We start from the raw sequence: 25,825 nt of genomic DNA, 5'->3' as shown, positions 1-25,825 counted from the left end.
TGTGCCCCCCCCCCCCCCAACTTAGTGGATGCATATTTTTTGCACCCCCAGATGAACGTGCAATATTTTTACATAATTATTTACTATGTAATGAATAAATGACACATGTTCTGTAACTAGGGGGCGCATAAACCTACTGGGGGGGGGGGGGGTGGGGGGGGGCGCAAATGGAAAAGATCCCCAAAATTTTTGATGTGACAAAGAAAACTTTAAAAACTGCTATACACAAAAGCGGTTTATTGATATATTGAAATATTGCATGACCGTCAGAATTAAATTTGCGTCAAACAATTAGAAAGTTTAAGTACAACAACAATGTTTTTTTCTCATTGGATCTTTTCCGTTTGTGCCCCCCCCCCCCCCCCCCAGTTACCGAGCACGTGCCATTACATAGCAAATCATTAAAAATTTGGCACGTGCGCCTGAGGTTCTACCACTGAGCTGGGGGGCACAAACGGCAGAAAAGATCCTTCCAATTTTTGCCAACCCCCTCCACCCCCCGAAATTATATCCCCATGGAATATGGTATGTTTATGGGTGGGTGGGAGTTTCTGTAATGGGAAAGACCCCAACAATCAATCTACAGCAGTTTTTTGTTTTTAAATAGTCCCTTCTTTCCGGCTTGAAGGAGAGCTGGAAAATTGGTACGGCTGGTAGCCTCCCAAGCTATCGTCTCCATAATTTCCCAACTTCATGTAACTCTGGCTCTGTCGCTGGTAGTAAACTGTCACGCAGTAAACACCCGCCCCTATTCCAGTAGTTAGAAGAGCCACAACAAACACAATGAGAAGAGAGATTACTAGTTTGAGAACTGTGGACTCTGAGTCGTGTTGTGCCATGAGTCTCTCGTGAAAGGCATGACTTTCGTCATTAAACATGGCGGCTTCCTGGAACTCCTGAAAAATATAGACTCTAAATACAATACCCCCGGCTCGAGCTGACACCGCTATTCAACGCAAAATTATTCAATATAAGCGGTGAAAGCTGAAAAATTTGTAAGATCAGCGGTGAATGCGGTGAAATTACATAAATCAGCCGGTGAATGCGGTGAAAAAAAACCTTAATCGCCTGGTAGCGGTGAAATTACATAATTTCACCGCTTAACTTAGTGTTGAATTTACATAAATTCACCGCATGGAAAAAAATGCTAAGACTTTGTGCGAACAGCAGTGAATGCGGTGAAATTACATAATTTCACCGCTTAACTTAGTGTTGAATCTACATAAATTCACCGCATGGAAAAAAAGCTAAGACTTTGTGCGAACAGCAGTGAATGGGGTGAAATTACATAAATTCACCGCTTAACTTAGTGGTGAACATACATAAATTCACTGCTTAGACGAAAAGTGTTAAAATTTGTGGAGAACAGCAGTGAATGCGGTGAAATTACAAAAATTCACCACTTAACTTAGTGGTGAACTTACATAAATTCATCGCTTAGAAAAAAATGTGAAAAAAATTGTGTTAGAACAGCAGTGAAAGCGGTGAAATCACATAAATTCACCGCATAACTTAGTGGTGAACTTACATAAATTCACCGCTTGGAAAAAAGTGTTAAAATTTTGAGAGAAAAGCAGTGAATGCGCTGAAATTACAAAAATTCAACGCTTAACTTAGTGGTGAACTTACATAAATTGACCGCTTAGAAAAAAATGTGGTAAATTTGTGGTAGAACAGCAGTGAAAGCGGTGAAATCACATAAATTCACCGCTTAACTTAGTGGTGAACTTACATAAAATCACCGCTTGAAAAAAGTGTTAAAATTTTGAGAGAAAAGCAGTGAATGCGCTGAAATTAAATAAATTCACCACTTAACTTAGTTGGGAGCTTACATAAATTGACCGCTTAAAAAATGTTGTAAAATTGTTGTAGAACAGCAGTGAAAGCCGTGAAATCACATACATCATAAATTCACCGCATATCTAATTGGTGAATTTACATAAATTCACCGCTTGGAAAAATGTGTTACAGTTTTGCGAGAAAAGCAGTGAATGCGCTGAAATTACATAAATTCACCGCTTAACTTAGTGGTGAACTTACATAAATTCACTGCTTAGACAAAAAGTGTTAAAATTTGTGGTAGAACAGCAGTGAAAGCGGTGAAATCACATAAATTCACCGCTTAACTTAGCGGTGAACTTACATAAATTCACTGCTTAGACAAAAAGTGTTAAAATATGCAGTAGAACAGCAGTGAAAGCGTTGAAATCACATAAATTCACCGCTTAACTTAGTGGTGAACTTACATAAAATCACCGCTTGGAAAAAAGTGTTAAAATTTTGTGAGAAAAGCAGTGAATGCGCTGAAATTACATAAATTCACTACTTAACTTAGTGGGGAGCTTACATAAATTGACCGCTTAAAAAATGTTGTAAAAATGTGGTAGAACAGCAGTGAAAGCGGTGAAATCACATACATCATAAATTCACCGCATAACTAAGTGGTGAATTTACATAAATTCACCGCTTGGAAAAAAGTGCTAAGACTTTGTGAGAAAAGCAGTGAATGCGGTGAAATTACATAAATTCACCACTTAACCTAATGGTGAACTTACATAAATTCATCGCTTAGAAAAAAATGTGGTAAAATTGTGTTAGAACAGCAGTGAAAGCGGTGAGAAAAACATAAATTCACCGCATAACTCAGTGGTGAACTTACATAAAATCACCGCTTGAAAAAAGTGTTAAAATTTTGAGAGAAAAGCAGTGAATGCGCTGAAATTAAATAAATTCACCACTTAACTTAGTTGGGAGCTTACATAAATTGACCGCTTAAAAAATGTTGTAAAATTGTTGTAGAACAGCAGTGAAAGCCGTGAAATCACATACATCATAAATTCACCGCATATCTAATTGGTGAATTTACATAAATTCACCGCTTGGAAAAATGTGTTACAGTTTTGCGAGAAAAGCAGTGAATGCGCTGAAATTACATAAATTCACCGCTTAACTTAGTGGTGAACTTACATAAATTCACTGCTTAGACAAAAAGTGTTAAAATTTGTGGTAGAACAGCAGTGAAAGCGGTGAAATCAAATAAATTCACCGCTTAACTTAGCGGTGAACTTACATAAATTCACTGCTTAGACAAAAAGTGTTAAAATATGCAGTAGAACAGCAGTGAAAGCGTTGAAATCACATAAATTCACCGCTTAACTTAGTGGTGAACTTACATAAAATCACCGCTTGGAAAAAAGTGTTAAAATTTTGTGAGAAAAGCAGTGAATGCGCTGAAATTACATAAATTCACTACTTAACTTAGTGGGGAGCTTACATAAATTGACCGCTTAAAAAATGTTGTAAAAATGTGGTAGAACAGCAGTGAAAGCGGTGAAATCACATACATCATAAATTCACCGCATAACTAAGTGGTGAATTTACATAAATTCACCGCTTGGAAAAAAGTGCTAAGACTTTGTGAGAAAAGCAGTGAATGCGGTGAAATTACATAAATTCACCACTTAACCTAATGGTGAACTTACATAAATTCATCGCTTAGAAAAAAATGTGGTAAAATTGTGTTAGAACAGCAGTGAAAGCGGTGAGAAAAACATAAATTCACCGCATAACTCAGTGGTGAACTTACATAAATTCACCGCTTGGAAAAAGTGTTAAAATTTTGCGAGAAAAGCAGTGAATGCGCTGAAATTACATAAATTCAACGCTTAACTTAGTGGCGAACCTACATAAATTGACCGTTTAGAAAAAAAATGTGGTAAATTTGTGGTAGAACTGCAGTGAAAGCGGTGAAATCACATACATCATAAAATCACCGCATAACCTAGTGGTGAACTTAAATAATTTCACCGCTTGGAAAAAGTGTCAAAATTTTTTGAGAAAAGCAGTGAATGCGCTGAAATTAGATAAATTCAACGCTTAACTTAGTGATAAACTTACATAATTTGACCGTTTAGAAAAAAATGTGGTAAATTTGTGGTAGAACTACAGTGAAAGCGGTGAAATCACATACATCATAAAATCACCGCATAACCTAGTGGTGAACTTAAATAATTTCACCGCTTGGAAAAAGTGTCAAAATTTTTTGAGAAAAGCAGTGAATGCGCTGAAATTAGATAAATTCAACGCTTAACTTAGTGATAAACTTACATAATTTGACCGTTTAGAAAAAAATGTGGTAAATTTGTGGTAGAACTACAGTGAAAGCGGTGAAATCACATACATCATAAAATCACCGCATAACCTAGTGGTGAACTTAAATAATTTCACCGCTTGGAAAAAGTGTCAAAATTTTTTGAGAAAAGCAGTGAATGCGCTGAAATTAGATAAATTCAACGCTTAACTTAGTGATAAACTTACATAAATTGACCGTTTAGAAAAAAATGTGGTAAATTTGTGGTAGAACTGCAGTGAAAGCGGTGAAATCACATACATCATAAAATCACCGCATAACATAGTGATGAACTTACATAAAATCACCGCTTGGAAAAAGTGTCAAAATTTTGTGAGAAAAGCAGTGAATGCACTGAAATTAGATAAATTCAACGCTTAATTTAGTGATAAACTTCCATAATTTGACCGTTTAGAAAAAAATGTGGTAAATTTGTGGTAGAACTGCAGTGAAAGCGGTGAAATCACATACATCATAAAATCACCGCATAACCTAGTGGTGAACTTAAATAATTTCACCGCTTGGAAAAAGTGTCAAAATTTTTTGAGAAAAGCAGTCAATGCGCTGAAATTAGATAAATTCAACGCTTAACTTAGTGATAAACTTACATAAATTGACCGTTTAGAAAAAAATGTGGTAAATTTGTGGTAGAACTGCAGTGAAAGCGGTGAAATCACATACATCATAAAATCACCGCATAACCTAGTGGTGAACTTACATAAAATCACCGCTTGGAAAAAGTGTCAAAATTTTTTGAAAAAAAGCAGTGAATGCGCTGAAATTACATAAATTCAACGCTTAACTTAGTAGTGAACTTACATAAATTGACCGTTTAGAAAAAAATGTGGTAAATTTGTGGTAGAACAGCAGTGAAAGCGGTGAAATCACATACATCAAAAAATCACCGCATAACCTAGTGGTGAACTTACATAAATTCACCGCTTGGAAAAAGTGTTAAAATTTTGCGAAAAAAGAAGCGAATGCGCTGAAATTACATAAATTCAACGCTTAATTTAGTAGTGAACCTACATAAATTGACCGTTTAGAAAAAAATATGGTAAATTTGTGGTAGAACAGCAGTGAAAGCGGTGAAATCACATACATCAAAAAATCACCGCATAACCTATTGGTGAACTTACATAAATTCACCGCTGAGAAAAAAATGTGGTAAAATTGTGTAAGAAAAGCAATGAAAGCGGTGAAAAAACATAAATTCACCGCATAACTTAGTGGTGAACTTACATAAATTCACCGCTTGGAAAAAGTGTTAAACTTTTGCGAGAAAAGCAGTGAATGCGCTGAAATTACATAAATTCAACGCTTAACTTAGTAGTGAACTTACATAAATTGACCGTTTAGATAAAAATGTGGTAAATTTGTGGTAGAACAGCAGTGAAAGCGGTGAAATAGCATACATCGAAAAATCACCGCATAACCTAGTGGTGAACTTACATAAATTCACCGCTTGGAAAAAGTGTTAAAATTTTGCGAGAAAAGCAGTGAATGCGCTGAAATTACATAAATTCAAGGCTTAACTTAGTGATAAGTTAAATAAATTGACCGCTTAGAAAAAAATGTGGTAAATTTGTGGTAGAACAGCAGTGAAAGCGGTGAAATCACATAAATTCACCGCTTAACTTAGTGGTGAACCTACAAAAATTCACCGCTTGGAAAAATGTGTTAAAATTTTGCGAGAAAAGCAGTGAATGCGCTGAAATCACATAAATTCACCACTTAACTTAGTAGTGAACTTACATAAATTGACCGTTTAGAAAAAAATTTGGTAAATTTGTGGTAGAACAGCAGTGAAAGCGGTGAAATCACATAAATTCACCGCTTAACTTAGTGGTGAACTTGCATAAATTCACCGCTTGAAAAAATGTGTTAAAATTTTGCGAGAAAAGCAGTGAATGCGCTGAAATTACATAAATTCACCGCATAACCTAGTGGTGAACTTACATAAATTCACCGCTTGGAAAAAGTGTCAAAATTTTGTGAGAAAAGCAGTGAATGCGCTGAAATTAGATAAATTCAACGCTTAACTTAGTGATAAACTTACATAAATTGACCGCTTAGAAAAAAATGTGGTAAATTTGTGGTAGAACAGCAGTGAAAGCGGTGAAATCACATAAATTCAACGCTTAACTTAGTCCGGCCAAACGGAAAAGTCCGGCCGGACTTTTCCGTTTGTGTCCCCCCCCACGAGTTCGCTATATACATGCACCCACAGGTGCGGAGCACGTAAATTCATTTAAATTTCGGATTTTTTCGGTTTGTTCCCCCCGCTTAATGGGTGCATATTTTTTGCACCTCCAGACGCACGTGCCATATTTTCACACAATGATTTTTTCTGTAATGGCACGTGCTTTGTAACTGGGGGTGCATAACATAGGGGGGGGGCACAAATAGAAAAGATTCTAAGTTCCTTTGAATGCAAATGTCCTATTTTGGTTTAAGCATACAGTAGTTGGGCTATATTGGGGGAGGGGGTCGACAATTAGAAAACAAGTTTCTTTTGAATTTAATTGCTGCTCAAATTTTCGCAAGCTCCAGATCTTTCCCGGCATTGCATCCCTCTCCCCACTTCGGTACACGAAGCTCATTATCTCGGAAAGCATGGGGGTCTTTCCCATTATAGCCCCCTCCTCCCCCCCACCCGAAATTAGGGTCTATTCTGTTTTGCCCCCCCCTCATTTTTACGCCCCCAGTTACAATAACTGGGGGGGGGGGGGTGCAAAACAGAATAGATCCCGAAATTATTATAGCTCCCTTTATTATGATTTAATAACCGTAAATTGGGGGGGGGGGAGTATACGTTATATGACCCATTAATATGACCACTATAAATTTCTATCTTAGAATTGAATTTAATCTCTCAGTTTAGCGGTTGCATACCCCATGTAACGGCTGCTCTCCTTGTGTTTCACAAAGAAAGTTTTACACCGCCCAGTTCGTTCTGAGTGGTTACAAAATCTGTCCGGATACTTCGTTTATGCAGTTCGCTTTTGTAACTGTATATCCGCTCTGCTGTACTTACCGTTGCATTAACTATTTTAGTTCGTAACTATTTGCTGATCTTAGTTTTTTCAACTATCAATTTAAACTGGATTGCTACAGATCACACAATACGGGATCTCTTTATGTATAGCAGTTCAATCCGATAGAAAAAACAAATCGAAGACAAAGATATATGTCTAAGACCTGTTTGTGCAAAAATATTTAAATTTAAACCTAGGTTGGCTTTTGCTGTTTGTACTCACAAGTTGAGAATACCAGAAGTTGGGGTTGTAACAGTTGAATTTCAGCTCCAATAATTCGTTGATGCAAGACACAGTAACAGAATTTACTGCTCAAGAATAATATTTTGATTACAAGACACAGTAACAATTTACTGCTCAGGAATATTTCTAGTTCAAGACACAGTAACACGTTATTTACTGCTCAAGACAATTTGTTTTGCAATATTTTGCTGAGTTATACTTTCAGCCGTTTTCTGCGGCTACTACGTTGAGTTCTGTGTGTTGCTTTTTGTTATTTCCCCCTTTTTCTCTTTTTTCTCACGTGACAAACTGTAACTAGAACTAGAACTATAACTATAGCTATTAAATGACTAAGACAACAGAAAGTGTTTTGTTTCTATTTTCCCCGCCTATGCAAGCTTGTTATTCCTTAAGCTCAGCTCCAACATAGCCGGCCATGTTTTCCTTCGTGAAAACATCTTCGTCCATTGATAGCACTGGAGCGAGCTTCACTACTGGTCTCTTGTAGTATCCATCTTTCGTTCGGATTGTCGCTGATCGAATCACTCTGTCGGAACCTTCAAAGGTTTCGATTATTCGACCCAGATCGTAATATCCACGTTTGTCACTGTCTTCCACTAACCACACAAGATCACCCTGCTGAGGACTTCTGTCCGTTGTGGTCTGCCATTTCTTTCGACTATTCAACGTTGGCAAGTATTCTTTACGGAATCTGTCCCAGATGAGGTCTGCGTAAGCTTGTGTTTGTCGGAAGAGCTTTCTGTGATCAACAAATTGCTCTGCACCTGATAGATACGGTAAACAAAGGTTCTTGTTGCCAAGTAGGAAATGGTTTGGAGTAATAGCTTCTAAATCGGTAGCATCAGAACTGACTTGTGTCAGCGGTCTAGCATTCAGCGTCTGTTCAACAAGACACATCGTGGTTGACAGAACGTCCTCCGTGACCGATCGATTGCCCAGCACTGCGTACATTGCCTTCTTGCAACTCCTAACCAGTCTTTCCCACACTCCTCCAAAGTGTGGTGCTGCAGGTGGGTTGAACTTTTATCTGATACCTTGTTGAATCAGATGTTCTTCAATTCGCACCTTGTTCCATGCTGCTATATACTCTGCCAGTTCTTTTTCAGCTCCAACGAAGTTTGTCCCGTTATCGCTAATCATTTTGACCGGTTTGCCTCTTCGTGCAATGAATCGCATAATTGCGTTCAGACAACAATCAGTGTCTAGTTTTGGTACACTCTCTATATGTACCGCACGTACAGTAAGGCATGTGAATAGACAGCACCAACGCTTTTCGTTTCTTCCAACCAATCTTTACTATGAATGGTCCGAAATAGTCTACGCCCACATTCGAAAATACTGTTGATGCGACTAATCGTTCTTCAGGTAGATCTGCCATTACTGGTGCCTTTGTTTGGGCTCTTCCCTTTCGACATCTAATGCATTTGTTTTTGATCGATCTCAAAGCATTTCGTATGCCTAGGATCCAGAAATTCTGCTGAACTATGTTTCTGACATGTTCAGTACCTTCGTGATGATTATTCTTATGTTCATTTTGCAAGAATAATTCAACTACATGGTGCTTCCAATGTAACAGTATTGGATCATTGGTTTCGAAGTTCAACTGACTTTTACCTATTCTGCCTTGGGCACGAATAAGTCCTTGCTGGTCTATGAATGGTGAAAACTGGAGGATTTTGCTGTTTTTTGGAATTTCCCTTTCAGCCTTGAGAGTTTTCATCTCTTCAGTAAACTTTTCTTGCTGCAGTAGTCTGAAGATGCTTGCTTGTGCATCCTCTCTTTCTTCAACACTTAGTGTTTTTGTTGCCAGTTTGTGTTTTTTGAATACACGCTGTATGTATGCCATTGTTTTTACTAGTCGATTGTAATTGCTGAATCGTTCCCACTGAATCATCGGCTTCTTCTCTTCAACCTTTGCTGAGAAGACCATTTCGTCGTTTTGTTCGTATGAAGCAAATGTTAAATTCAACTGTTCAGGCCATTCGTTCTCTCGTTGCTTCAACCAGGCCGGCCCAGTGAGCCATTCGCTTCTCTTGAGTTCGTCAACATTGATCGCTCGTGTCCCGATGTCAGCTGGATTGTTAATACCACTCACATGATTCCACTGTGAAACATTAGTTGTATCCAAAATCTCAGCCACTCTGTTTGCAACAAACACCTGTTGCTTACGGTGGGAGCTATGAATCCATTGCAGAACAGTAGTGGAGTCTGTCCAAAAGTTGCAACTGTGAATCTTCGATTCGTGTTCCTTCACTATCTGTTCTTTAAGTCTCACCGCCATCACTGCTGCTTGTAGTTCTAAGCGTGGTATGGAAAGGTGTCGCATCGGTGCGACTCGGCACTTTCCGATTACAAATGCTAAATCTGCTGAGTATTCTTTGGGCTTTGAACGTAGGTATGCCACAGCGCACATTGTGTCTTCAGATGCGTCGGCAAAAACATGAAGTTCCCATTTGTCCTTGACCGTGCTGAAGTATCTTCTACCAATGCTGGTTTCTGCTACTTCTGGAAGCTGCGCCTTCCACTTCAGAAACTCTTCTTCTTCGTTAGGTTCTACTGAGTTGTCCCAATGTTGTCCATTTTTGCTCCAGATGCTCTTCAGGAGTCGTCTCATATGGACACTTAATGGTGCAAACAGTCCAAGAGGATCAAACACTGAAGAAACTAGAGATAAGATCTTCCTTTGGGTGATTGGGGTCTCAACTTCTTTGCTTGTACCTCTACAAACCTGTAGACTATCATCGGTAATCGTCCACTGAAGCCCAAGCACTGATGACCCTTCCTGGCTGGGTTCTACTTCAACCTGCTTTGTTTTGCTGATTGATCTTAAGTCCTCTGGGATTGCGTTTGTTACCACGTCGCTGTTGGTGATCCACTTCTTCAGTTCAAATCCATGTTTTGAGAGAAGAGGTTGCAGTTGTTTGAAAACCTTGATTGCTTCTTCAGGTGTTTCGACTGACTTGATGAAATCGTCCATGTAGAAGTTGTTTTGGATTGCTTTTGCTGCAATAGGGAACTCGTCCTCGCTATCAATCGCTACTCGCTTCAAAGCGTAGTTGGCACATGTTGGTGAACTCTTTGCTCCAAAAACATGACGTTGATACTCGTAAATTTGCACAGGTTCGTTCATTGTTGGTCGCCACAAGAATCTCAAGCAGCTTTTATCCCGTTCAGGAACTTGCACTTGCAGAAACATTGATTCAATATCTGCGGTTAGGGCAATTGGCCCTTCTCGAAATCTGAATATTGTTCCGATCAATCCGTGTAGTAGATCGGGTCCGGCTAACAGCTTGTCATTTAGGCATACGTCCTTGTATTTTGCTGCAGCTTTGCAAACACGGCGAACTTTACCCTGTTTGTTGGGGTTTAGTACTGGATGGTGTGGCAAATACCATTCTCTTCCGAAAGTGCCTTGGACTTCCGATTTACCAAGGATCTTCACAAATCCCTTTTCAACATCTATATCAATTGACTGTTGATACAATTCTTTCAAATTTGGGTCTCGTTGGAACCTTCGTTCCAGTGAGTAGAGCTGACCAAGGGCTGAGCCGTAGTTGTTTGGAAGACTGGGTTCTGGTTCATTCCAGAGCATGCCCACTTCGTACCGCTCGCCTGTAAACTTTGTAGTGCTCTCTAGAAACTTCTGAGCTTGTTGCTCTTTCTTTGATTGACTTACAACATTTATTTTGAAAGCATAAGTTTCTATGTCCCACCATGATTGGATATTTTCTGCCACTTTCACATCTTCTGTGAAGGCAAAATGACAAACATTTTGACTTTTCTTGCCTGTCACGGGACCACTGGCTACCCATCCTAATTCTGTTAAGACGGCGAAAGGCTCACTTCGTGTTCCAATCTTATAGTCCAATGGACGTTGAATTTCGTAGGCATCTTGTCCAAGTATGATGCCTACTTCCATCAGGTTGAATGTGCTGTTAGTGAGAACATTCAGGTGTCTGAATTTGTTCTTCAGTTCCTTGTAGTCATATTTCGTGTTTCCCAACGAGATTGATGGGTGTGCAAACGCTTCAATCGAATGCACCTTTGAATGTAGTCCCTTTATTGTGATAGGAACCTTCTCTGTCCTCAAATCTTGCGTCCCATGTATGCCAGCTATGTTTAAGGTAACGTCCGCGCCTCTGGCTTGTAGTTGATCCTTAACACTTTGATCGATGAATGATACTGTTGAACCACTATCGAGGAAAGCGTAGGTAGTCAACCTGTTACCACCACTCTGAACCGATACCGGAACTATTTGAAGAAAACTAGTAACTTGGTTACTCTGGTTGATTGTTGCTGCGCTTACGTTAACTGCGTGACTACCCTCGTCCATTTGGTTTTCTGAGTGTAGCAGTCTGTTGTGCTTTTTGGTACATCCATTTATACCGCACGGGTGGACTTTACAATCTTTGATTGCATGCCCTTTCCCCAGACATCCATAACATAAGCGTTCTCTCCTCACTGCCACGTATCGATCATTCAGACTCATGTTTTTGAATGATGGACAGTTCCAAATTTTATGAGTGCCATCGGCTAATGGACAGTGATCGCTTTGCGTCTGCTTGGTTTCTTGCAGGTTCGAACTTGCACTGAAGTTCGATGTCTTCGAGAATTGTTTTTCTCTATTTGAGTTGCGTCGGTCTTCTTCTTTGCGTTCCCCTTTAAACGCTGAAAACCCTTCATGCACGAATGCCATTCGTGATAGCCATTTTTCAAACATGATAAGGTCAGGCCAGTCCTCGTCTTTGTCATCGACGTAGAACCACCATTTTTCTTTAAGAACCTGTGGTAGCTTATCAACTGCCATGTACAATGTCGAACTTGATTGCAAGTCACCAATATGTTTGTACTCTTTAAGCACGTTCACGAAGTTAGATACAGTAACAGAAAAATTAATCAGGCTGGTTGAATCATGAGGTTTCACTTGATTAGCTTTTCGTAGGCTCTCGAGCTGCGCATCTATAATTACATGCGGTCTTCCAATTTTTCTTTCTAAAATGTTCCAGGCAGCACTATAAAACTGTCCAGAATAGCCCTTTCCCGAGATTGCAGATTTTGCTTTGCCTGTTAGCAGAGTCTTCAAATGGCTCATTTTTTCTGAGTCAGGAATCGTGCGTTTATCTACTGTTGCTATGAACATGCTAGACCACTCAGGCCACTCCAGTGGGTTTCCGTCAAAATTGTTCAACCTCAATTTTGGTAAACTACTGCTTGAATGTCCAGTGTTGTAGTGCCTTCCAGCTATCGGCGATATATCCCGCCCTTCAACACTTACTGAGCGTTCGCGAGAGTTTGGGTACCATGGGTAATGCCTCTGCTTATTCCGTTCAGGGCTGACGTCAATGCGAGCTCTTGGTCGAATTGGCGTTCGCGTGTCGTTCATCGAATTCGCCCACTCCGAGACATCTCTCCCTTTTGGGGTCCAATTGAAAGGTGACTTGTCACGCGCCTTAGTTGATTGAGAACGGAAGTCATCTTTCTCCAACGCTGTCTTTTGCAATTGGCGCTCTAGGTCTCGCTCTTTTTCCCGAAGCTGATGTTGCATCTCTAGTTCTTTCATTTGCATTTCTAGATCCAACCTCTTTCGATCAAATTGTGCTCGTTCGATTTGCAACTTTCTTTCGAATTCAATTTCAAATTCTTTTATTCGTTCTTCAACCTGACGTTTCACTGAAGATGCTTCCGAAGCGTTTTCTGTATCCTGGTTGATTGTCCGTGTAACCGTATTCGTCGTTGCATTACTTGTGTTACCATGTACCATGGTTTTGGTTAAACTCTGGAATTCCAACGTTTTGTTCTAACTGATGCACATTATTTGCAGGCGGTTGCTCTTCATTGGCATGAAGAGTTGACTGGCTTTGCTGGCTTGACATGTTTGTCTCTCCGTGGATATACGGTAACCACTCTGCGTTCAAATATTGAAAGTATTTTTCTCTCTCAAGTTTGCGTTTTAAAGAAATATCTGGGTCTCGGAGAGTCTCAGCTTTCTTATTCACAAGTTTTTGAATGCTGTCGTCCAATTGCAGTATCTGCTGATAAAGAGTCTTGAGCTTGCTTGGTCAATCTCGATTATCAATGAGCTCAAAACCTTCTTCCTGTTTCTCAATCCACTTGTTTCGCAAGTTGTTGATCTGTCGATCCAAAACGCTTTGACTCTGTGACGGAGTCACTTCTTGTGTACTTCGGGACTGCAGCTTGAATCTCTACAGCTCCTTTATTTGTTTGCTTTATTTGAGTTTTGCTTTTCAAAGTTCCTATCTGCTTTGCCTAATTGGCTTTGCGTTGTTGAATTGCTCGTTGAGTTTTGTTCTCGTTCGTCGATGACTTCGTCACTTCGACTGTTGGGTTGGACAGCAGTTTATTCCACTGTCCGGGTCGGCGGACCAAATGTAACGGCTGCTCTCCTTGTGTTTCACAAAGAAAGTTTTACACCGCCCAGTTCGTTCTGAGTGGTTACAAAATCTGTCCGGATACTTCGTTTATGCAGTTCGCTTTTGTAACTGTATATCCGCTCTGCTGTACTTACCGTTGCATTAACTATTTTAGTTCGTAACTATTTGCTGATCTTAGTTTTTTCAACTATCAATTTAAACTGGATTGCTACAGATCACACAATACGGGATCTCTTTATGTATAGCAGTTCAATCCGATAGAAAAAACAAATCGAAGACAAAGATATATGTCTAAGACCTGTTTGTGCAAAAATATTTAAATTTAAACCTAGGTTGGCTTTTGCTGTTTGTACTCACAAGTTGAGAATACCAGAAGTTGGGGTTGTAACAGTTGAATTTCAGCTCCAATAATTCGTTGATGCAAGACACAGTAACAGAACTTACTGCTCAAGAATAATATTTTGAATACAAGACACAGTAACAATTTACTGCTCAGGAATATTTCTAGTTCAAGACACAGTAACACGTTATTTACTGCTCAAGACAATTTGTTTTGCAATATTTTGCTGAGTTATACTTTCAGCCGTTTTCTGCGGCTACTACGTTGAGTTCTGTGTGTTGCTTTTTGTTATTTCCCCCTTTTTCTCTTTTTTCTCACGTGACAAACTGTAACTAGAACTAGAACTATAACTATAGCTATTAAATGACTAAGACAACAGAAAGTGTTTTGTTTCTATTTTCCCCGCCTATGCAAGCTTGTTATTCCTTAAGCTCAGCTCCAACACCCCATTCAAGTCGACCTTTATCGTCAATGGGGATGCGTTTTTTTTTTTTGGGGGGGGGGGGGGGGGGCTCGAGCGGGAGCTACCTAAAAACTAACACCTACTGTCAAATGAAGAAGCTTCAAATTGCCAATATATTTCGAATCTGTCGCACAATCTTCCTTAAGTCTGCAGGTACTGTCATTTTTGCAACACACCAACCGGCTCCCTTTTCCACATCCGAAGTTGGTACCTGGATTATTGCACTTTTTCAGCTCATTCTTGTAATCTTCGTAATTGCAACACAGGTGTGATTTGCAACACACAAACCCACCAATCGTGCAATCTGTATTGTGCAGGCAAAGTTCAGTTTCAGATTTATTCTTCGGGGCTTCCAGCTGTCTTTCAACTGCACTTGCAAGAAAATTAAACCAAACAGTCGACAAAAATATTGTAAAAGTGCACAATTTTTGCATGTTTAAAAACTGCAGTGTCAAAATTGTTTACAACAATTTTCTTTTTGACCTGAATAATTGAACTAAAGCAAATGTGAACGATTCTACGCGGAATTTTTTGTCACCAGAATGCAACGTGCTAAATTAGGTCTCTTGTCAATTGCAGCTATTTAAGTGAGATATCTGTATATTCAAGAACACTGGAGTCGAACTTGACATATTTGTGCCTTAGAGAGCCGAGGGTACAATTTCATCGGTCACTGAAACTTTGAGGCAGAGAGTTTAGTTTGAAAGGTTGAACTTAAAGAGTTAAAGAAGTAAAAGTCTAATTTTTTGCCCTACTTTTGTGTCCTAATTTAGGACACTAAGTTAAGGGCACAAAATTAGATTTAGAAAACCCAGGGTACGAATTTTTTGGTCGCTAAAACTTGGAGGCACGTGCAATTAGCACGTGCAAAATGGAATGCTAAGTTTGGCGGCCCTATATTAGTGGCCCTAACTTAGCGGCCCGCTCGCAGTAAGGAAACATAATTTTTGGCTGTGAGGCCAAACCCACTAATACTTTTGGACATTTCCCATCAAAACCTGATACGCAAGCACTTGCCTCGCCTTGGAAACGGAAATGATTGAAATAGCCGAAAAATAGGAAAAAATTAGAAAAATTGACAAAAGCTTTTTGTTTAATATTTTGCAGAACTGTACTCTTAATTTCAATTTTAATTAATATTTAACCCCCTTCTTATTATTTGGTTCTCTAAATAAGTTAGCACATGAATCTTAGCCCCCCGGTCCTTGTGCCCAGCACTTGGACGCAAGCGCCCTTGTGTCAGGGCACTAAATCCCTCGGGCCACTAAGATTCATATGCTAACATAAGTTAGAAACCTAGCTTTTGGCTCTTGAATCAAACCGCTATAAATAATCGGCTGCTTCGCAATTGGAGACGGAGACGTTTGGTTTATTTCAGCTCCTGTTTATTTTCAAGAAGAAAACTTTTCTTTCACAAATCTTTAAAATTGCACTCTTAACTTCATTTTCAAATGGGGTCCTTTCATTTTGTGCCCCCACCAGCTTAGTGGGTCTATATTATTTGCACCCCCGACGCACGTGCCATATTGTTACACAATGAATTACTATGTAATGACACGTGCTCTCTAACTGGGGGTGAAAAACGTACTTGGGAGCACAAACGGAAAAGATCCTTTAAATGAAATTAAACTCTGTCATACCGTTTGGTTCTGTTAATACATTAGAAAAAATGTTATTTCCTCTCGCTCCTTGTGCCAAGAACTCGGTTGCAAACACCCTCGTGTCAGGGCACTAAGTGCCTCGGGCGACTAAGATTTTTTCTAACATATACATTTGGTTCTCTAACTAAGTTAAAGCATACAATACATATTATTCCACTTCGACCCAGCACACGGGCGCAAGTGCATTCGTGTCAGGGAATAAAGACGCGCGGGCCACTAAGAATTGGGTAACCCACTCTTTTCCTTTAGTGGTCATACAATTTTTACGCTCACGTTATTTACATAGAAACGTGCCATATATGACACAAATAACTGTGGACACAACAACGGGCGCCGACAAGTTCTCATTTGACGCGCAAAGACAGCAAAATTTGAGAAAGCAGCTAAGAAACGGCGGATTTTTTTATCGTTTGTTAGCCAGGGCCAGAAAATTAGCTCAATATTAAATGAATGAACCGTAATATTTCATAGCTCCATACCTGATATTCTCTATTTAGGGTCTGATATTTTTTGCCTAGATTTTATTTTTCAGAAACAAAATGCTTTCAACAGGATTCGAGAATTTGGTGGTAAGAATGTGGAAGTACTGAAACCAGAAGGCATCTGAACTTAGTAAATTATTTTGTTGTTGAGTCGTGATAACGCACAGACATGAAAAACTCAATGAAAGCATGCATGTGTTTCTTGCCTTACTTCTTAGCCCTAGCTAACAACTAGAATTTTGAGCAAGAATCGCAGTCACTCTATCCAACTGGCCTAGTCTCAATTTTGAAAATAAAATTAAATTAATAACAAAAAGTTGGCTGAGCGACTTGTAACATAGAGTACCAGTACGCTGAGAAAAATAGGCTGCTCTCATTAACAAGATTTTTTCAGCTCAAAACGTCAAAATGAGGTCTTAACTACCGCAAGTTTTTAATTTTAATTAGGGACAGGGTTTTGGAAGAATTTGAAAGTATTAGTTTATCCAAGCAAGTTAGAAATTAAAAGCGTGTCCCTTTTGAGCACTGCCAAATTGCCAATTGATTGCATTCACAATTGTCAGGTGATTTTATTGCTCTTTGTCAAGTGATTTCATTGCTTGCCTAATTTTTTACCCTTTGATCCCCCAAGCACGTAAGAACATAAATTTTTGACACTCTTGTGCCTTGTGCTCAGTACTCGGACACACGCGTCCTCGTGTCTGGAAAATAAGTCTCTCGGGCGGAAAGTAAGCCAACTAATATTTGAGTTCTAACATATATTTAGAGCTAAGAACCGAGATTAACTGCCTGTTAGGTTAAGGTCCAATTAACCAAAGATACTGAATTTTCGTCTGGCATGTGAAAATAAATTATATTTGGGACAACTCTGATACTTAAAAGGAAAAGATATTGTGCCTGTTTGATGCGAGGAATTGTTTTTTATACTTTTAAGAGTAATTATGGATTCAATTGTAGGATTTGTTGTGGTTCTCAGGTGTTCTCAAAGGTTTTTTCAAAAAGATACCTTACGCTTCTAAGATTTATAATAAGAAGTATACTCAGTTTTTTGCCCAGTTAATTTTACAAAGTAGCCTACCGTATTCAACGCAGCACGATCATGTAGTTGATTCAAATAGTAGATCCTGATCCGCAGGTCGGTTATGCGCTCTCAACTTATAAATTTTTATATGTCAATAAAGCGCAAGCAATGTTTTTCGTTTTGTTTCAAAATGTTTAATTATTTTGATTCTCCAACTAATGTAAAGCTTCAATTTAAGTCAAAGATGAGAGCAATTTCGAAATACCTGAACTAACCTCGAGGGTAATATGCGATCGCATTATCTCGCACGGTTCAAATGCAGTTTTGTTAGTTTTTCTTCAGTTTTCGTCAATTAATTTTCAATTTTCTTCTGGTTTAAAAGCATTCTATCGAAGACTGTAGAGTTTTGTTTTTGGTTTTTAGCCTGTTTTGATTTTTGAACTGACACATGTGCATTACTTTTGCAGCATTGTTAAAAAAGTGTTAAAACATTTTTTTCAAGCAATTGTTTTTCTCAGTTCTTTCCGAGCAAATTAACTCTGATTTACGATAAAAAGATATATGACAGTCTTCAACCAAAGAAACATTGCGTTTGCATGTTATTGAGTCCACTTAGCGAAAGCGATGACATTTAACTCAACAAGTTGAGGCTTAGAATTAGCAATATTGATTCATTAGACGTTTCAGTAACGTTTCAGTAAAAAATGTTAATCAAAATTTCATAGATTTTCATTTAAGATTGGTTCAATTTAAGATAAAAAACCAACAATAATCGTCAAAACGCACCCTGCAAAAGAAACATTTTCTTTGTTCCGACCCATTTTCGAAACTTGCACTTAGTGAAACCGATGAAAATTAACTCAACAAGTTGAGACTTAGAATTAGCAATGTTGTTTCATAAGACGTTCCAATAACGTTTCAGTAAAAAATTTTAATCAAAATTTCTTAGATTTTTTTAGGGATTAGTTCAATATCAGATAAAAAACCAACCATATTGGTCAAAATGCATCCTGCAAAAGAAATATTTTCTTTGTTTCGAACCATATTAATGAGACGGGAACAGTACACTCAAACTTGTTTTTTTTTGTTCAGTCAAATTTCACTGACCTGTATTTTCATCGTACATGATTATGAGTGGTATAATTAAACTTGTTAAACGTATTATTTCAGATTTCAAAGAGTTTTTCAAATTTGGTTTTTGAACGGAGATGCGGTTTAAGGTTTAAAAATTTCCAGGTTAGCCTGACCTGGAAAGAATCTCTCGGTCGGAAAGTAAGACAACTAATATTTGAGTTCTAACATATATTTAGAAATAAGAACCGAGATTAACTGCCTATTAGGTTAAGGTCCACTTGCCCAAAGGTACTCATAATTTTATTCTGACATATGATTACATATTATTTTTGGGACAACTCTCATACTCAAAAGAAAAAAAGATATTGTGCCTGTTTGATTCGAGGAATTGTTTTTTTTACTTTTAAGAGCAATTTAGGACTCAATTGTAGTACTTGTTGTGGTTCTCAGGTGTTCTCTGAGATTTTTTCCAAAAAAATACCTTACGCTTCTAAGATTTACAATAAGAAGTATACTCAGATTTTTGCTGGGTTAATTTTACAACGCAGACTACTGTATTCAACACAGCACGATTAAGTAGTTGATTCAAATAGTTGATCCTGATCAGCAAGTCAGCTTAGCGTATGCCGTCTCAACTTATGAGTTTTTATTTGTTAATAAATCGAAAACAAAATTTTTCGATTTGTTTCAAAATGATTAATTATTTTGATTTTCCAACTAATGTAAAGCTTCAATTTAAGTCAAAGATGAGAGCAATTTCGAAATACCTGAACTAACCTCGAGGGTAATATGCGATCGCATTATCTCGCACGGTTCAAATGCAGTTTTGTTAGTTTTTCTTCAGTTTTCGTCAATTAATTTTCAATTTTCTTCTGGCTTAAAAGCATTCTATCGAAGATTGTAGAGTTTTTTTGGGTTTTAGCCTGTTTTGATTTTTGAACTGACACATGTGCATTACTTTTGCAGCATTGTTAAAAAAGTGTTGAAACATTTTTTCAAGCAATTGTTTTTCTCAGTTCTTTCCGAGCAAATTAACTCAGTCTTCAACCAAAGAAACATTGCAATTGCATGTTATTGAGTCCACTTAGCGAAAGCGATGACATTTAACACAACAAGTTGAGGCTTAGAATTAGCAATATTGATTCATTAGACGTTTCAGTAACGTTTCAGTAAAAAATTTTAATCAAAATTTCATAGATTTTCATTTAAGATTTGTTCAATTTAAGATAAAAAACCAACAATAATCGTCAAAACGCACCCTGCAAAAGAAACATTTTCTTTGTTCCGACCCATTTTCGAAACTTGCACTTAGTGAAACCGATGAAAATTAACTCAACAAGTTGAGACTTAGAATTAGCAATGTTGTTTCATAAGACGTTCCAATAACGTTTCAGTAAAAAATTTTAATCAAAATTTCTTAGATTTTTTTAGGGATTAGTTCAATATCAGATAAAAAACCAACCATATTGGTCAAAATGCATCCTGCAAAAGAAATATTTTCTTTGTTTCGAACCATATTAATGAGACGGGAACAGTACACTCAAACTTGTTTTTTTTTGTTCAGTCAAATTTCACTGACCTGTATTTTCATCGTACATGATTATGAGTGGTATAATTAAACTTGTTAAACGTATTATTTCAGATTTCAAAGAGTTTTTCAAATTTGGTTTTTGAACGGAGATGCGGTTTAAGGTTTAAAAATTTCCAGGTTAGCCTGACCTGGAAAGAATCTCTCGGTCGGAAAGTAAGACAACTAATATTTGAGTTCTAACATATATTTAGAAATAAGAACCGAGATTAACTGCCTATTAGGTTAAGGTCCACTTGCCCAAAGGTACTCATAATTTTATTCTGACATATGATTACATATTATTTTTGGGACAACTCTCATACTCAAAAGAAAAAAAGATATTGTGCCTGTTTGATTCGAGGAATTGTTTTTTTTACTTTTAAGAGCAATTTAGGACTCAATTGTAGTACTTGTTGTGGTTCTCAGGTGTTCTCTGAGATTTTTTCCAAAAAAATACCTTACGCTTCTAAGATTTACAATAAGAAGTATACTCAGATTTTTGCTGGGTTAATTTTACAACGTAGACTACTGTATTCAACACAGCACGATTAAGTAGTTGATTCAAATAGTTGATCCTGATCAGCAAGTCAGTTTAGCGTATGCCGTCTCAACCTATGAGTTTTTATTTGTTAATAAAGCGAAAACAAAATTTTTCGATTTGTTTCAAAATGATTAATTATTTTGTTTATCCAATTAATGAAAAGCCTCAATTTAAGTCAAAGATGCGAGAATTTTCAGACTATCTGAACTAACCACGAGCGCAATATGCGATCGCATTATCTCGCACGGTTCAAACGCAGTTTTGTGAGTTTTTCTTCAGTTTTCGTCGATTAATTTTTAATTTTCTTCTGGCTTAAAAGCATTCTATTGCAGATTGTAGAGTGTGTTGAAGTCCAGCCTGTTTTGAATTTTGAATTGACACATGTGCATTACTTTTGCAGTATTGTTACAAAAAGAGTGGAAACATTTTTTCAAGCAATCGTTTTTCTCAGTTCTTTCCGAGTAAATTAACTCTAATTTACAATAAAAAAATAGTCTTCAACCAAAGAAACATTGCGTTTGCATGTTATTGGGTCGACTTAGAGAAACCAATGACATTCAGCTCAACAAGTTGAGACTTAGAATTAGCAATGTTGTTTCATTATGCGTATCAGTAAAAAATTTTAACGAAAATTTCATGGATTTTTGTTTAAGATTGGTTCAATTTCAGATTAAAAAAACAACCATAAACGTCAAAATGCACCCTGCAAAAACATTTACTTTGTTCCGACCCATGTTAGTGGGAGGGGAACAATACACTCAACTTGGTTTTTTTTTGCGCAGTCAATTTTCAATGACCGGTATATTCATCGTACTTGGTTGTGAATGGTATCATTAGAAAGCTTGTTAAAAGTATAATTTGAGATTTCAAAGTGTTTTTCAAATTTGCCTTTTCGAACGGGGTTACGGAGGTTCAAAAATTTCAACGTTTGCCTGACCTGGAAAGTAAATCTCTCGGGCGGAAGGTAAGCCAATTAATAGCTGAATTTTAACATATATTTAGAGCTAAGAACCGAGATTAACAGCCTGTTAGGTTAAGGTCCAATTACCCAAAGGTACTCATAATTTTTGTCTGGCATATAAAAATAAATTAATTTTGGGACAACTCTGATAATTGAAAGGAAAAATATATTGTGCCTGTTTGATTCGAGGAACTGTTTTTCTTTACTTTTAAGAGCGATTTAGCGTGCAATTGAAGGAGTTGTTGTGGTTCTCAGGTGTTCTGAAAGATTTTTTTCAAAAAGTTTCATTACGCTTCTAAGATTTATAATCAGAAGTATACTCAGCTTTTTGCTGGGTTAATTTTACAAAGTATCCTACTGCATTCAACACAGCACAATCATGTAGTTGATTCAAATAGTTGATCCTGAAAATCAAATCGGTTTAGCGTATGCGCTCTCAACTTATAAGTTTTTATTTGTTAATAAAGGGCTAACAATATTTTTGCGATTTGTTTAAAAATATTTAATTATTTTGATTCTCAAACTAATGAAAGGCTCCAATTTCAGTCAAAGATGCAAGAATTTTGAAACTACTTAAACTCACTACAAGGGCAATATGAGATCGCATTATCTCGCACTGTTCAAATGCAGTTTTGTTAGTTTTTCTTCAGTTTTCGTCAATTAATTTTCAATTTTTTTCTGGCTTAAAAGCATTCTATCGCAGATTGTAGAATTTGTTTGAATTTTAGCCGGATTTTATTTTTGAATTGACACATGTGCATTAAATTTGCAGCATTGTTACAAAAAGTGTTGAAATATTTTTTCAAGAAATTTTTTTTTCAGTTCCTTCCGAGCAAATTAACTCTAATTTACAATAAAAAGATATATGACAGTCTTCAACAAGAGAAAGATTGCGTCTGCAGGTTATTGGGTCCACCTAGCGAAACCGATGACATTTAAATGAACAAGTTGAGACTTAGAATTAGCAATGTTGTTTCATTAGACGTTTCAATAACGTTTCAGTAAAAAATGTTAATCAAAATTTCATAGATTTTCATTTAAGATTGGTTCAATTTAAGATAAAAAATCAACAATAATCATCAAAACGCACCCTGCAAAAGAAACATTTTCTTTGTTCCGACCCATTTTCGAAACTTGCACTTAGCGAAACCGATGAAAATTAACTCAACAAGTTGAGACTTAGAATTAGCAATGTTGTTTCATAAGACGTTCCAATAACGTTTCAGTAAAAGGGTTTAATCAAAATTTCTTAGATTTGTTTAGGGATTAGTTCAATATCAGATAAAAAACCAACCATATTGTTCAAAATGCACCCTGCAAAAGAAACATTTTCTTTGTTTCGAACCATATTAGTGAGAGGGGAACAGTACACTCAAACTTGGTTTTTTTGTTCAGTCAATTTTCAGTGACCTGTATTTTCATCTTACATGACTATGAGTGGTATCATTAGAAATCTTGCTAAACGTATAGTTTCAGTATTAAAATAGTTTTTCAAATTTGCGTTTTTCAACGGAGTTAAGGAGGTTTAAAAATATCAACGTTGGCCTGACCTCTTGTTGACATTTTCCATAATTTTTTATTAAACGTTGATTAATTTTTTCGTAATTTGTTATACTTGTCAGCAATATTCCAATTGATTTTCAGTTTAGAGATAGAACAGATTTGCTGAATTGTTTGAACCAATTGTAATGGAAAAACGTTTAGATAAATCATTGAGAATTCATTTTTTTTCTTTTTTCTATAAAAAAGGCATTTAATATGCCTATTTGGCTCACTTTGTCAAATTAGACTGGTTGTGCAGCCAAAAAATTTGCGCGTACAATCCTATTTTAATCAGATGTGGGCTAACTGTAAGTTCGAATTCTAAAATTATTTTCTGGAAACAACATTTTTGTGTCTTTCGTTAATTTAGATAAATATTTAAAATAACGCATAGTTTTTTTGTCTTATTAAGATTTTCCAAAACAACAATTTGGGGATGTTTTCGCGTTTTCTAAAAGTCGAACAGTGAGAGCAAGGCCAATTGTTGTCTCATTTTGGAGTTTTGCAATGGAAAATGATTCAGATTATATTTCGGGGTTTTTTTTTTTTTATTTTTTTTCTTTTTTATTCATCCCAGTTACACGAAAGGTTTTTTCGCTTAAAAGTGCAAATAATAGCAGATCTCTGCTTGTCAAAAAAATTCAAGATTGTTTTTTATAGGTAAAGCTCATTTTCTGTGGCTCTTAAAATTTATTTTCACAAATATTTAATGAAATCTTTATATTAGACAGCATTTGTTGCTCTTTTTGTAGTCTCATGACTGAGTCTGATTAAATCTATGTCTAATTCGGTATCAGCGGAGCTATTAAAGGAACTATGCTTTCAAATGAAATATAATGCGCTTTAAAGAGAAATACGTTAAATAACTCGATAAGTACCCAATTGCATAATTTATTTTGGATATCAAGTTGTTTTTGATAGAATTAGCTATGTGGGTAGCATTTGGGTAATTTTTCTCTGCTTTATAGGAGAAGTAGCCAGACCATGAGAGGTCTTGCTCGAGTAATGTTTTCTCATAGATCAAAAGCTATTGGGATTGCAATGGGGTTCTTCAAATATTTTTTGGAAATAATTTTGGCTTTTTGTATTTTTTATGTTGTTCGCTGACCAGAATGATTTTAAATCAAACCTCAATTATTGACAGTTGAAATGTACATGCAGGGACAGGGTATTGAATTTACATTACAATTTCAGCGAAAAGCAATTGATGTCTCGGTTTCAAAACGGTTTCCATAAAATTGTTTGTGAAAATTTGAATTCTGTGTGTATTCAGTGTTAATGTGCAATCATTTTATTAAGTCTCAACTACAGCATGTACAATTGTTTCATGAGCAGTTGCAGGATGAAGTGTTTACCATTTTTTAATCGAAAATTTACGTTTATTGTGTCTTAAGTTTCTGAATAAATTGTTTTAAAAAACAATTTTTTTTTTTGAGATTTGCCACTTTCAGTCGTAATTCTGCAACCTGTTTGCATAATCGCATTGAAAATAGATGTAAAATTCGTTTTCAATTGATACTTTTTTGTAGTCCTATTTGCTATTATACCATCTAAGTAATGGTCTTTTGGCGCCGATACTATGATTTTTCATGAATTTTTTATTTGATTTCTGACATTTTCAAATTTATATTTCTCATTTGCTGTCTCGTCCGATCATAACATTTATGGCACATTTCTGACAAGTTGCATATCACAATACCAGCTATGAAACAAAGCTCAATTGATCATTTCTAAAATTTTAAGTATTCGACTATGACTTTTAACGCAGAGACAGAGTTTCACCTGAAATTTTTTATTTGACATTTTTTTTTGCTTTTTTGTTCTGTGTGTAGCCGTATTACATTATGAATACTGACAGCCCTCAATGCCATGAGGGCATAAGTGAAGGCATTACCGGATATCAGTTGATAGCTAATGCTTTTCATGACTTGGAAACTAGTCGTTTTCAAAGAGTAAAGTTTTTCTGAATAACATTTTCTTTTTTGTCTACTTGTTAGCTTTTCCCAAAAAAAGACATTTCCCATATCTTTTCAGGTAACGTGCAAGTCAACTCTTTTAGTTTAATTTTGATTTGATGCTTTTTTGACGTCAACAAGTCTATTTTCATAAAATTATATAGACATTGATTTCTTGTTGTAAATAAGGCTTGTTGTTTTTAATTGATTCTGTTTGTTGCCTAGTCTCCAACTCTCCCTAGAGCAGGTATCATCATCTTTCCAATATGTTTCTGTTTAATTTTTATAGTGGTTAGAGATAAAGTTTTTGATGGATAAACGAAATATTTTTGTTCGAACATAAGTGATTTTTTGGACGTTTTCTGTCTGCTCCTCATTTGGTGAACAGCAAAGACAAAAACGCTGTTGAGCGG

At 36.8% G+C, this 25,825-nt stretch overlaps 1 protein-coding gene across 2 annotated transcripts; it reads right to left on the bottom strand.

Moving 5' to 3' along the window:
• Positions 1 to 504: 504 nt before the first annotated feature.
• On the bottom strand, positions 505 to 15,271 carry LOC142338278 (uncharacterized). Of its 2 annotated transcripts, none has more exons than XM_075387956.1 (2): positions 14,683 to 15,271; positions 505 to 896 (listed from the first exon to the last, which is right to left on the bottom strand). In XM_075387956.1, exons 1-2 carry the CDS (start codon positions 15,037 to 15,039, stop codon positions 600 to 602), a joined length of 654 nt encoding a protein of 217 aa, XP_075244071.1. In that variant the 5' UTR covers positions 15,040 to 15,271; the 3' UTR covers positions 505 to 599. The 2 variants fall into 2 exon arrangements, with proteins under 2 accessions (XP_075244071.1, XP_075244072.1); XM_075387957.1 differs by having other exon boundaries at positions 14,689 to 15,271.
• Positions 15,272 to 25,825: the final 10,554 nt, after the last annotated feature.

The sequence above is a fragment of the Convolutriloba macropyga genome, chromosome 4, assembly GCF_964194025.1.
Source record: "Convolutriloba macropyga chromosome 4, txConMacr16.3, whole genome shotgun sequence".
Classification (NCBI taxonomy): Eukaryota; Metazoa; Xenacoelomorpha; order Acoela; family Convolutidae; genus Convolutriloba; species Convolutriloba macropyga.
This window is presented reverse-complemented; position numbering and strand designations above follow the sequence as displayed.